The sequence below is a fragment of the Gobio gobio genome (assembly GCF_949357685.1).
Source record: "Gobio gobio genome assembly, chromosome: 4".
Taxonomy (NCBI): domain Eukaryota; kingdom Metazoa; phylum Chordata; class Actinopteri; order Cypriniformes; family Gobionidae; genus Gobio; species Gobio gobio.
The window spans coordinates 10767465-10782505 of record NC_137100.1 but is presented as its reverse complement, the minus strand read 5'-3'; the positions used below and the strand labels follow the sequence as shown (position 1 = coordinate 10782505).

General features: G+C 37.7%; 1 protein-coding gene across 3 annotated transcripts in view; it reads left to right on the top strand.

Annotated features, from left to right (window-relative positions):
* The window catches only part of doc2b (double C2-like domains, beta), a 394892-nt gene that overhangs the window by 288317 nt on the left and 91534 nt on the right, over positions 1–15041 (top strand). For all 3 annotated transcript variants that reach the window (XM_079815985.1, XM_079815983.1, XM_079815984.1), the window contains one exon: positions 4202–4281. In XM_079815985.1, coding sequence (XP_079672111.1) covers positions 4202–4281 — 80 coding nt within the window. The remainder of the gene's footprint in view (positions 1–4201; positions 4282–15041) is intronic.

Genomic DNA, 15041 nt, shown 5'->3' with positions numbered 1-15041 from the left:
TCGATTCCAGTAAGGTCCCATAATGGCTGCCAACTGCTCCAGGTGTGTGTGTCCACGGTTTGCAGTGTATGTGTTCACTACTCACTACTCTGCTCCTAATATGTGTGCAGAGGTCAAATACTGAGTATGGGTTACCATACTTGGCCTTTCCCCTTTCACTTTCATTGGCAATGTTCTTTGAGTATATTTGCACCGAATGGGGAAAAAAGGGTACAGTGAAGCATGAAGCACCAGTGCAGATCATGACGGAGCTCTACTAACAACACTGTTCTGTGTTATCGCTTTAAACCTAATTTACCATTCACTAATGATTTTGTATAATTATTAATTACATGCTGTTATGGTCTCTAATACAAAATGTAAATTTTGTTGTGCATACTCCAATTGTAGTCCAATCTCAGCTAAATTTGATTTGTTTCCTTTTTTCATGCAGGTGAGAGCAGAAGATTTCCAAAATTAAGGGCCACCCACATATCCATTATACAATATATTTTAAAATGAATCACATCATTTAGCTACAGTCATTTAGTCATCCTGTTTTTATTAATGATATTCTAATATCGATCTAGATTACTACAAAGTGCAACAAGTCATATCAGCCACAGAGCGAACACACAGAGTAACGTTATAACATAACTTTCAACACACTCCAATGTTTTTAGTATGATTGTTTTAACAATGTAAAACAGCACTTTGTTCCCAAAATACACAACAAAAAGAGCGGAAGCGGCTGACTGCAGCATAAGCAAAATACAATCTCTGAGACTGGTGTTTCGCGCAGGTCTCTCTCATTAGCATTCGCTCCCAAAGGCTCTCGGCGCGTCCTGCTTCATACCACCGTAACGTTAATAAAACTTTAATTAGGGATGCACGATATATCGGCAACATATCGTTATCAGCCGATAAATGATTATTTTTGATGTTATCGTTCCGATAAGAAAATTTGACCGATATAGTCAAGCCGATAGATAATGTATTATTTCCTTCAGCTGAGACAGACGCGCTGTCCACCATAATGGGTTTTGAATTGCTCTAAATATGATTGGAATCACTTCGAAAAGGAAAATACAGTTATGTGCAACATATGCAGCGCAAGTCTAACATATAATCTACATAAAATGATAATGAGAATACGGCTGTAAAAGAATGTTGTGTTTCAGCGTGTTTGTTGAGGGAAGACAGTACAGTGTCTTCACTTTTATCTTTTTACACATTAATTTCCCACATTTAATTGAATGAGGAAAGGAAAAACAAAAGAGAACAGCAACAACAGACTAGCATGTTGACTACTTGAACATACATTTTGCTCTCCTTTCTTTCTGGCCAGCAAATTTCTCAATGACTCTCTGATTAAAGTCAGTCATCTCAGTAGTGACGTTTCTCATGACGTTTGCATTGTTCAGTCAGATATTTGAGGTCTCTTACCCCCGTTGTTGTCCACAAAACTTCAGTACCAACACTTTGAAATAAAAGACAGGAAAGCAATAAAGGGCATTGCTAACAACACATCCAGTCAGCCACCTAACTTACGTTTCTCATAACAAGCGGGTGGAGCTACGAGTGCAGCTGCGTCCTGTCACTGGCCTGCTGCTGGATTTGTAAATCGCGTTGGTTCGGGATCCTTTATCCTTTTGATTTCTTCCAGCGAACACCTTGTGAAAGAATTTGGTTTAACTGCTGCCATCTCTACGAAAGTGATCATCCTAATAAGGTTTTGGCGGAGTCGGAGTGACTGTGTCGCCCGCGCACTTTCGCTTTAGTTGCCAAGAACGGAAAGTTGAATGACAGGTGACGAGAACCAGATTTGAATCAGATTGGATAAAATAACACGCATCCAATTCTGATTCGCCAGGGACACAGCGACTTGCGTCCGGAGGAGGATCTTTAAGAACCAATTAGAGACCAGCTTCAGGTCACATGCTGCCCGTATATTTTTGTACTCAGATAGACGTCCATTTGTCCGGCATCCCTCGCGCATGAAACCGCATGAAACATATTGAAGAACTTATAAAATAGTTAACCCATCAAAGCCAGTTTTTATTAAATGCTGAGGCTCTTACTAACAGCCGGCACATCGTATGAGTAAGCTATTTCATTTTTAAATCATTTTTGTATAAATTTATATTTCTGGAATTCTGATGGGGGCGGCGCCCCAGCGCCCTCTATTGACCAGCCGCCACTGCATAACACTGTAATGAGATTATTTTTGTTATAAAACGTTGTGAATTATCTGGGTTTAGTTGTTGTGTTTCAGCGCGCTGTTGGAGCGCCCACAACGCATTCTGACCAGCACAGTCAACTTCGCTTGTGCATTCGCGTCATTTTAAGCATATGTAAGTCGTAATATTAAGTTTTTGTAGTATAAACATCTGATTAATGTCATATAGGATGCGTTTCCTTAAGTCAATAACCCGCAGTGCTTCATTGTGTGATCATCTTCAGTTTCAACGCACGCTCTCAAACAGGGGAAATCCACAGGAGTTATAGGCCTTCACCTATGCGTGATTTTGTGCTTATATAAGTTGTAATATTATATTTATTTTGTATAAATATCTGATTGTTCTCATATATGATGCATTTAGTTGTTATTTAACCTTCTAAGCGTTTCAGTTTACGGTTGTTCGTTCATTCTCTCCAGCTTCAGCGCGCGCACTCAAACAGCAACATTATTTAATAGACTAGACTAATATTAAAGATGTTTACTATTACTGTAATATTAAACATATTTTTTTCAAAAACACAGAAGCGTTATTTTTAATAACTTGCACTTTTATTGTTCTCGTATCATTTCCATCAACAATACGGTTTGATTAAAACCATTTCCTTATTGTCTGTGCGGAGGCTATTTCATGCACGCCACTTGCATTCTGATTCTTTATTATGCAGCCTAAGCAATGCTGTTCAATAACTTGTTTGCATTATTTAGGTATATTATTTTTATTTTTTTAGGCAATAGAATTTTTGGTAACATTTTACAAATAAGATCGCATTTGTTAATGCATTAACTAACACGAACAAACAGAGAACAATAACCTTTGTTAATGTTAGAAATAAAATGTTTGTGTTTATTAACAGTCCATTCACAGTGCATTACCTAATGTTAACAGACACAACTTTGGATCTGAAAATGTTGAGATTAGTATGCACTAAGATGAATAAATCCTGTTGAAGTATTGTTCATTCATTGTTGGTCAACTAATGCTAACAAAAATTAAACCTTATTGTAAAGTATTACCATTTTTTTATATATATAAAGTAAGTTGGCCATAGGAGTGTAAAATTAATTTGAAAAGGTAAGGAATCTCACACTGGTTCAAATAGGCTACTGTACTGTATAGGTTTGATTTATGTTGAAGTGTTTGGGACATGGCTTTTAATGGTGAGCCTTTTGTTTTTGTAATCAGGCTCTCAAAGTTTATTCAAATTTGTATTTAGATTTATCGGCCAATATATCGGTTATCGGCTTTCAAATATAAAGAATTATCGTTATCGGTATCGGCCAAAATGTTCATAGCAGTGCATCCCTAACTTTAATACATTCTCTCATTCATGAACATGATTTCTGCCCGAGTCCGTCGGATTCCTTTTCATCGGCTGAGGAGGTGAAGAGACTACAACTCCCATGATTCCACGATCATTCTCAGCATCATCAAGCTACGCCTTTGTTTTGAATAAGCGACCTCTACCGGCGAAACGTACATACTGTGCCTTTAATATCAATTTTAAAAACTTGTTCAGCTTAATATTTTTGGTGGAAACCGTGAGACACTTTTTCAGGGTTCTTTTGATCAATTTAATGCATCTTTGCTGAATAAAAGTATTTATTTCTTTTAAAAACACTTAATCTTACAGACCCCAAACCTTTGAACTGTAGTGTAACTCAAAGTGAAATTTACAGTTATGCTTGTTGATTTACTAATAAATTACTAAGTACAAAGCTCAGAAGTGCTCATTGTAGCAGTGTGGTACCTTGTAAAAACATGTGCAGCCCTGATAGCCAATTAGCCAATGAAATTCGAATTAGAGCTTGCCAGGTTGAAAAAGCTCTTTGCCTTTTTGCGTACAATTGACATCAGATGGTCTCTAGAGGAGCAAAATATGGTTTGAACAGCTTGCTAATTGCTATGGCATCCAGAATGTGCTGTGGTCTGCCCTGTAGATGAACTGCTTTGTTGATGTTTTTATGTCTGTTTCCTCACAGCTACGCTCGGCACTCTGGACTTCAGCCTTCTGTATGATCAGGAGAACAATGCTCTGCACTGCACTATCAACAAAGCCAAGGTAAGAAACCTCCTCAGGAATGAGCATGTGTGACAAATGCAAATATCCAAATCCAAATGCTCTTTTTGGCTGCACAGTCTTTTGAGGCTAGTGGGGCTACTTCATAAAACTCTTTCCTCCTTCTAGCCTGCCTTTTATAGGGTCTATAAAGTTCTATAAAGTGAACGATTGTGCCCAGGTCTCTTTGTAATAGGGGACGATGTACTCCAGGGGGGATCCCTTTGGCCTGCGTTTGCCTGTGTGCTTTTTCTCTGTTGTCGTGTGGGAGGCATTTCCTCTGACAACAGACCGCTGCTAGCATCTGCTGCTGTCCGTTTTGCTTAGTATTCAGTGTAGACCTGCTTTTTCCCTCCAGCAGTATGCTACAAGCAATCTCTCACATTCCCTTTCATTTTTCCCTCCTGTTTCTAATGCTGTTTCTCACACGTTACCTCTGTACCTTTGTGGCCTAGAGTGCAAAACACTGCAATGGAATCGAAACACTTCTGTAGTTTCCTTTTTATTTATTTATCTTTGCTGTATTTTCTCAAATGTTTCTGTTAGTAGGCCTATATACAATCACTGGCCGCTTCATTAGGTACACCTTGCTAGTACCGGGTTGGACCCCTCTTTGCCTTCAGAACTGCCTTAATTTTTCATGGCATAGATTCAACAAGGTGCTGGAAATGTTCCTCAGAGATTTTGGTCCCTATTGACATGAGAGCATCACCCAGTTGCTGCAGATTTTTCAGCTGCACATCCATGATGCAAATCTCCTGTTCCACAACATCCCAATGGTGCTCTATTGGATTGAGATCTGGTGACTGTGGAGGCCATTTGAGTTTAATGAACTCACTGTCATCAGAAGATGTGTAGACTGTAGTTATAAAGGGATGGACATGGTCAGCAACAATACTCAGGCAGGCTACAGCATTTAAAGGGTTACTTCAGCGATTTAGCATTAAGCTTTGTATCAGTAGAAACCGGGTGGTATTTTTGAATGATCGTGCTCCCCGACTTTTAATTGTAGCGTCTGTTCTCTAACTGAACTAAATTATTTTATTACTATAAAAATCCAAACGACGGTGGGGTGGTGCCGCGGTGGGCAAGAAATGTAATCAGTAGGCGTGGCTTGGGAGTGGCCTTGTAGGACAGCGAAGCAAGTGCATTCTGGGAGTTGTTGTCTTTCATCCATATGAGCCCAAAATACTTTTTCTGTCTTTCCTCAGTCTAGAAGGCACCAACTTCTAAAATAATTTCACATTTCTAGCACATAAATGACCCAATTTAAAATACACATTCATCTTTCCAGCTGTGAAGTACCCCTTTAAACAATGCTTTTACAATTGGTACTGAGGGGCCCAAAGTGTGCCAGGAAAATATCCCCACACCATTACACCACCAGCAGCAGCAGCCTGAGCCTGATTCAAGGCAGGATGGATCCATGCTTTCATGTTGTTTATGCCAAATTCTGACCCTACCATCGAGATTCATCAGACCAGGCCATGTTTCTGCAATCTTCTATTGTCTAGTTTTGGTGGGAGCAAATTGTGGTCTCAATTTCCTGTTCTTAGCTGACTGGACTGTCTTTTTTCAGCTGCTGTAGCCCATCTGCGTCAAGGTGTTGTGCGTTTAGAGATGCTCTTCTGCAACCTCATTTTGATGCTCAGGGGTGCGTTTCCCGTACAACAGTGTAACTCGCTGTTAACTACCATAGTGCAATGCATCACTGAAGAAATCGAATCTTCCCGAAACCGTACTGTTGCAAATTTGTTGTTCAACCCTAATGATGTCACGCAGGTGGTGGAGTAATAACTTATTTTAGTTATGTTTTTGCTACAGACATGGCATCTGAGGAATAATTCTAATTTTTCTCAGTTATTTTGCTTTGTTTCCTGATTCAATCATAGGCTCGTTGTTACGTACTAGAGCATGTACCTGTACGCACATGCGCACTCTTTAAAACGGTGCTTTAAATCTCTTGACAAACTAAAAGACGTAAATGACCTTTGTATGTATTCGAAATAAAATATATATAATACTGAATGTCAGCTTGGTTATTTTTGCTCAAGATAAGGATTTAAGTCCACGTCATGCAAACAAGAAACATTGCTTCTAACCACAGCTCGAGAGCTGTCGCTCCATCCGCACAAGTTTGCGATGCTGTTTGAGAGTGTTCGTGGAACTATGGTTTGGGAAACACTGACTCGTTGAACTATGTTGTTAATGAACTTGCGACCATAGTTGCTTTCGGGAAACGCACCCCAGTTTGAACTTCAGAAGATCGTCTTGACCATGTCTACATTCCTAAATGCATTGAGTTGCTGCCATGTAATTGACTGATTCGATATTTGCATTAATGAGCAGTTAAACAGGTTTAGCTAATTAAGTGGCCGGTGAGTGTACATTTAAAGGGATAAATAGATGTTACACATAACTTAAATTTTTGTCAAATTATGGTTTCTGAATACTTGAAATATAGTACATGAACCATGTGGACTGCTTCTTGGAGACTTCTATGTAACTTCAGTGGTGTTTTTGAAAAAATAAAGCTTTGGTCCCCATTCATTGTAATTATGTGGAAAGTAGGGGTGTGTGTGATATTAGATTGTGAAAATGCCCTCACTATCTGCCTTTACAGCAGTGGTTCTTAAGCAGGGGGCCTCAGCTAATTTCCAAGGGAGGCCTCAAGATGGGTTAAAATTATTTAAAATAAGACAAAACATGAGCTCAAATAGCAAAAGATTAAGATGTAAGCTGGCATTGTGTTTATTTTAATTAGATTTTTCAACAGCTGTCATTTTTATTTATGAACCAGGATTCTCACTCACTGTCTTGGAGAAACCCGGATATATGAGGGAATTCGAAAAGTGTGAAAAAGTCATGGAAATTTCTATTATTATTATGTTTTTTTTTAGTAATTTAAGCTCTAAAATATTTTATTGAGTAGAAATTGCAATATGTGAGTGTGTGTGTGTATGTATGTGTATGTATGTATGTATGTATGTATGTATGTATGTGTGTATATATATAAGAAAAGAAACAGGTGTGTCAGTCGAACATAAGTACTAGAAATATCTTGGGGTCCTTCAAATAGTGTCTTTGAGAAATTGTTAGTAATATTTTTCTCCATTATGCCACCTGATGGAGTTTTGGTTCCTTGCCACTGTCGCCTTGGCTTGGCTTGCTCAGCTGGGGACACTACATTTTCAACTAAATATCCAAATAAACTGAACTGGAAGAATAAAGTAAACTTTATAGTTACCAAGACAATGTGTATCTGATATGAATAAAACGCGTTGTCAAATTAAATTTTAAAGGATTATTATTACCGTTATTGTGTTTGTCCTATTGTTTGGTCCTTATTTTAATAACAATGATCAAATGATTAAATAAAAAGAAATAAAACAAAGTGAAATAAGATTCAAATAAGTCATGTTATCATCCACCTCTATTTGGCTAACTGTATTAGCTTTTTCATATTTTTATTTTTTCAGTTTTAGTTTAAGTTTTAGATATTTTGTTATATGCTTTTGACATTTGTATTTTGACTATTATTATTATTATTATTTAAATATAACTATTTATGTTTAATTTATTTTTTGTTTCAGTTTTAGTTCTGTTTTATTTTTAAAAAAAATCCAGCTTCAACTTTTTCCAGTTATTTGTCAAGGCATGGTTTCAAATTTTCATAAATTTTTTCGTCTAATATTTATATTTGTCTTTATTGCAGATTTATTTCAATAAACAAAAATGTTTTAGTTTTGTGTTAATTATAACTCTGCTTTTAAATAATGATGTGTTAAGACGGTCTGTTAGATTAGTGAGGTAAAGCAAAATGTTTATTTAGATATGGATTTTTCTTAGCAGAGTGCTTCTAAGGGATGTCAGACTTCAAAGACTTATGAGATTGTCCCATTATTATGCATATTCCCTAGACCTCTTTTATGAAAAACATTTACGACAGTTTTTTTAAATGAAAGGTTAAATGTATTTAACCTATTGAATATCTGTCAGTTACCCTACTGAAGGGCTGCGCTGTGCATCCATATATAGCTAAAAATGTGTCTGGAGGGTTTGACCCTAAAACAGCCAAATTATACAGGGCTTCCATAAAGTCGATTTATCAGTGCATGTTATTCCAAAGAAAAAGAGCATTTCTCACAGCGAGGTAATCAACAGATTGTACTATAATTGCTCTCGTCAGCCAGTGTAATCTCCAGCAGCAATGAAAGAGGGAAGGATGCCAAAATCTTGTCTATGTTTGTTCAGTTTGCTCTCTCTCGTTGGTGTGCTCATACCTGTGGGACGAGAGCCACTGATTTGGGTCTCTGGCTTTCTTTCTTGCACTTTCCTCATTCTGTCTAACGCGAAGCACTCAAATGTCACCCTTACTGACATCTAATCACTCTGTAAACCAAACACTTGTTCACATTAATTTCTTTTCTTTTTCTACCACTTCATTACACTTTTAATTATGACATAGCACTCAGACAATCAGTCTTGCTTGGGCTTGGTTTGAAAATTATATTGATGAACCCTGAAAGACACAGAGTGGAGAATTATTCACCAATAGTTTTGTAAGGGGAGTAACGGATATTTAGCCTGACAAGCCAGACCCACATCAAGATGTTGGGTCTGGGAACTCGCCATTGGCAGGGCTCAATCCGAGGGGCGGGATAAACGGTTGTCTTTCAAATTCCCTCTGCACGCAATTGCTTAGCGCTACAACCAACCAGAGCGAAGAAGAAGGTGAAGCCGAGCTAATGTTAGTTGATAGACTTTCGCCGTATCCGGTAGGCAAAACTTTGAACATATCATCTTTTCTTAAGAATGACTTCAGTGCCGTTCTTTTCTCAAAGAAAAGCTTAACTCCAAGTCTTCCAGAGTCGCGGCCAAAGCCGATTCAAAAGACCGCTGCTCGTCAGCTTTGTTTACGAGTAGCAGCACGCAGAACCTCCGCAACTCAGCCGTGACGTGCCGTCATTATGTTAAAGGGGTCATAGAATGACATTTTTGTGCAAGTTAATATGATTCTTTAGTGTCTAAATGAAATGTTTGTAATATACTTTAATTAAAAATTCTCATTAGTATTGTAAGAAAACACTCAATTTACCTGGTCAAAACCAGCTCAGTTTTTAGCAAGTCATTTCAGTGTATGTGACTTTAAATGATAATGAGCTTTGCTCACCCCGCCCCCTCTGCTCTGTGGGGCGTTCGGTTCGACCCGACACAACACCACAACACACGTGGAGTGTTGCCTTGACAACATTTGAGGGTATATTTTCGTGAAATAATGGCAACGGGAGTCTCTGAGGACACATCTAAGCAACCTTATCATTTTGAACCGGAGTCGGACCAGGAACAGAGGACGAACGTTTCTGAATGGTTGGTTAACGTCATGTCACTTTGATCTATCTTTGTACTGGCAGAGTAGCGTAGTTGCTATGTGTTTACTGATGTGTTAGTTCATTGACAGATTGATGATATGTTATAAGATTTTTTTTTTTTACATTACTTCTTAATCAGTAACAGACACCGTTATAAACCATGTACAAAAGTAAGCTTAGTGTAGTGTTACCACGTTAACTTTATCACCCGAGTACACAGTTTGTAATAAACATAACGCGTTGTTCATTATAAACGTGGGATTATGAATTATATTGAGAATGTCATAAACAGAAAGCATGCCGTAATGTAACTTACCCTGTAAACTTTAGCCTCATTCATCGTGAAGCGTGCAAGCGATTTGCAAAGATTAATATAAAGGTTAATAAAACGTTACACTCACATCTTCGATCTTCCTGAGGTGCAGCAGGAACACGATCCTTTTTTCAAGAGCAGCTTATTAGCAAAACCTGCTTTATACTGACGCTCGTTTATAAAGCAGTCTGCTGAGAAATGATTGCGCAAACATTGACTTTGATCGGGGGGAATACTCCCTTCTAAAACAAAACTCAGCAGCCTCTGGGTCTTCAGCGGTTCGGATTTAGGAACATCAAAATGACTGCTGTGTTCGTTATTACACCCAACAACACAACACCACAATCGCTTAGACGCCATTCTGCTCCAGAGTATCAACAATGGCGGACTGATGACAGCTCGCTCAGGGCGGGTCTGTGTTGAAACGCTGCTGTCAATCAACAATCGTAGGAGGGGCGTACACCGTGTAACGTCACACGGTCGGACGGCTCGATTTGAGACAGGGGAAAATAAATAAGGAGATTAAAAAAAAAACACTGGATGTATTTTTATCAATATAGGATGGTTGTGTACAGGCACTGCCAACACACATTTCCGTATAATCAACTTGTGAAAGTGCATGTACCATTCTATGACCCCTTTAAGCCCGCCCACCAACTCTACACACGCTGTGATTGGCCTGACCAGAGTTTGGTTTTTCCAGCTCTCAGGTAAACCCATTAAAATAAATGTCATATTTACCTGTGGCCTTTATATACAGATATTTAATAAATAAAAATTAAATAATGTTATCAAACAGTCTGCACTGCATAAATATGCATATATATGAGCTGCGGCTCAACATTCAAACAAATACTGGTAGTGTTGCTGTTAGCAGTCTGCAGCACACTTTCAGAAACCCTCCACTATCCCCAGCTCCACCTGTATAGATCTACTATGGGGGTTCATTCATGTATGTTACATACAGTATGCAGCTAGGGCTGTGCCGGTAAATGTGACAACCGTGGTGTCTACAGTGGTATAGCGCCACCGTGGTGGTTGAGTAGCACCGGCGGTGGATGGCCAAAATACTTTTTTTGTTAGGGTTTTTTTTTCAAACATTTTTTTACGTGAATATTATGACATGGGTGAAGCACAAAGCTTTATTTACAAAATAAATAATAGGTTCACAATTATATGTTACATCGCAGCCATGGAAACGTATGGATTCATGCCGAACGAGAGAGGTAGGCTTTGCGAGGTGAGCCAAATTTAAGCTTTGCCTGCGTTTTGCGATCTAGTCACCTGATTTTCCACAAATTTAACAATAGGCTTACCCCATTTTATTCTCCTGAACATGGAATCTCTTATTTATTTTCCCAAATCTTCATTTACGTCTCTCACTGGGGATTAAGCGTTTCTTCCTTTTATTTGCTAAAGTAGAAAACAGTGTAGGACAGATACATTTTACTTCAAATTCTATTTAACACAGTCTGTGCTTGTTATTAAACTTAAGGTGCGTCACAAGCTGAGCCATATCGCATTAATTATCGCGGACGTATCGCCTGCGATAATTAATGCGATATGGCTCAGCTTGTCAGTGAACTACGGCTCTGTGTAGTAAATGCCGCTCTATCTGAAAGCAGGTGATGGCGATTTACTACTAATCAAGGAACCGGCTTTACTGACGAGATGCGCCTAACAATGTCATGCGATATATCGCCCAGCCCTACTTCTGACGCTGTCTGTTTTTCAAGAGTGTCTTGACACAAGGAATGCGACAGCTGAAACCCATGTCTTGCATACGTCTGTGCGTAGTGGTTCTTGAAGCACTGACTCCAGCTGCAGTCCACTCTTTGTGAATCTCCCCCACATTTTTGAATGGGTTTTGTTTCAAAATCCTCTCCAGGGTGCGGTTATCCCTATTGCTTGTACACTTTTTTTCTACCACATCTTTTCCTTCCCTTCGCCTTCTATTAATGTGCTTGGACACAGAGCTCTGTGAACAGCCAGCCTCTTTTGTAATGACCTTTTGTGTCTTGCCCTCCTTGTGCAAGGTGTCAATGGTCGTCTTTTGGACAACTGTCAAGTCAGCAGTCCTCCCCATGATTGTGTAGCCTATACAGAACTAGACTGAGAGACCATTTAAAGGCCTTTGCAGGTGTTTTGAGTTAATTAGCTGATTAGAGTGTGGCACCAGGTGTCTTCAATACTGAACCTTTTCACAATATTCTAATTTTCTGAGATACTGAATTTGGGATTTTCCTTAGTTGTCAGTTATAATCATCAAAATGAAAAGAAATAAACATTTGAAATATATCAGTCTGTGTGTAATGAATGAATATAATATACAAGTTTCACTTTTTGAATGGAATTAGTGAAATAAATCAACTTTTTGATTATATTCTAATTAAATGACCAGCACCTGTATATATACAGTGTATATACCACATTCTGGGGGGATATATATATATATATATATATATATATATATATATATATATATATATATATATATATATATATATATATATATATATATATATATATATATATATATATATATATATATATATATATATATATATATATATATATATATATATATATATATATATATATATATATATTGTGCGTGCGTGCGTGTATCCGCTGTGTCTTACATGCTTACAGATGTAAGCATTACAGACATTACAGATGTCTTGCATCTTACATAAGAATGTCTTACATGCTCACAGCTGTCTGTGAATGTAGTGGTACTTGCTCTGCAGCAGCTATAGATGATCTATTCTGCCAATACATTAACATTGCCATATCTATTACCATGCCAATCTCTATTACCATAACAATCTTTCTGAGAGTTGTCATGACAAAAATATGAATAAGTCAGTCTTTTTTTTACAGTAAAAATATATTGGGAAGCAAAATTGGTAATAAGACCTTACTAAAATGTGTTAAATTTAATGAGGTCTTTATAAAAAGTACTAAAAGAATCAAGGGTCCACAATCATTAAGTAAAATTGGAGTCAGAACAGAATCGTTAAATTCCCATCTCTCTTAAAGAGAAAGGCTAATCATAAGACTGTTTTGTCGCCTGTGGGATCTGTTCTTTCTGTCAGTTTCTGCCCTTCATAAAGGTAAATAGAAAGGGCAGCAGTCATTGCTGGCAAGCACAGATATCCTCTGGAGAAACACAAGCTCATTGTCTTCCTCTCCTCATTTTACACCTCAGATTAACACTGCTATTCAAATCAGCTATTATGGAGCCAAAAGTGAGAGGCACTAAACCATTGCCAACTGTATATGGTATTGTTGTGTGATTTTGTAGGAACAAGACGCCTACAGTAATCTACACTCATTTCCATTTGTTCAGCCTCTTGATATAAAAACACATAATTTACATTATTTCATTACACTCATTTACTTACAACATTATTTACAAACAAATTTGTTTACAGGGAAATTAGCAATTACATTTACCATTCAAAAGTTTGGGGTCAGTACGATTTTGACAGTAAATGACAGTAAAGAAGTTTATTATATTGCAAAATATTTCTATTTCAAATAAATGCTGTTCATCAAAGAATCTTGAAAACTGTATCACAGTTTCCAGAGGAAATTAAGCAGCACAACTGTTCTCAACATTGATTATAATCAGAATATTTCTTGAGCAGCAAATCAGCATATTATAATGATTTCTGAAAGATCATGTGACACTGAAGACTGGAATGACCATGCTGAAAATTCAGCTTTGACATCTAGGAATAAGTTTACATTTTTAAATGTTTAAATGTTATTTTGTAATTATATTTCACCATTTTACTCCAAACCTTTGAACTGTAGTGTAAGTATTAATCTTTAGCATGCATATTATGCTGCAGAATGGTATGAATGCTACTTTTCAAAGTATTATCAGATTCATGCAATTTTTTTATTTTCATATGGCAGAAGATAAAAAACAGGTCCCATAGATTTGCATTGAAGAAGAAACTTTATAAAGGTTATAGCCTAGCAACCACCATGAACACCCTAGTGACCACATAGTGACATAAAAACTCTGTGCCCCATAGCAACTGCATAGCAATGCTCTGGCAACCATCTATACACCGTCGGGTCTGTTGAAAGCGCTATATAAATGCAGTCCGTTTACCATTTTACCATCTACAAACCCCTTGTATTGTGGCAGTGACAAAGAAATCCAGTTATTGATGCAATAGGTGCCATTTCTTGTTATTTCAACACTGTGTGAAATGAGTACACAGGTGAAGACATAACATTAATTTGTAATATTGATATTGTTGCTGTATCAACTGTTTCCTGAAGCCCTTAGGGAAATAACAGGGGAATTACAGAAAAATACGAACAACCTTGTATTTATAGTTACTGTGCCAACATTCACAGTTTACAAATTATGCTCCGGGCAATTGCTTTTTGTACCTTGCTTGGAAAAAAGAAAGAAAGAAAGAAAAACACTCTGCTACTTTATTGTTGCGTTGAACGTGCAACACATGCTTTGTACATCCGGAAAGACGGCATTTTTTGGATTGTGGCCAGATAAAAGCAAGATGTACCCGCCACCTGGTAATTGAAAAATAACAGGTGGCTTCAAGTAAGCTATGCACTGGGGTTAGATACCGGTCAGCAGTGCTGTTTGTTGGCTGGGCTCTTTGATAATGCTATTGTGCGACTGAGATGCCATCTTTATTGAACCAAAATGGCTCTGCCTCTTTGTTTTGCGGTATATAAAACATAGAATGTGATTATGTTCTTAGGTGAAGCATCCCAGCCATTAATCTACTGTGCCTTGTGCATTAGCTCAAGTGTTGTTGAGGTCATTCTCAGTCTTTTTTTTTTTCTCGTAACCGCACAAACGGGACAAACCTATAAGGCAAATGAGTCCATTTAGTGTTCTCTGATAACTATTGTGCCCAGACTGAGAATGTGCTATTCCCATCGGTAACACCAGTCTCCTTTGGGCACTTTATACTGAATTATTTCCCAATTCCCTAAGAGCTGAAGTAGAACAGTGTTTCCACTCTGATTTGCACGGCCTTAACTTAAAAACCCATGCACAAAATAAAAAAAAACATTTGTCTGGT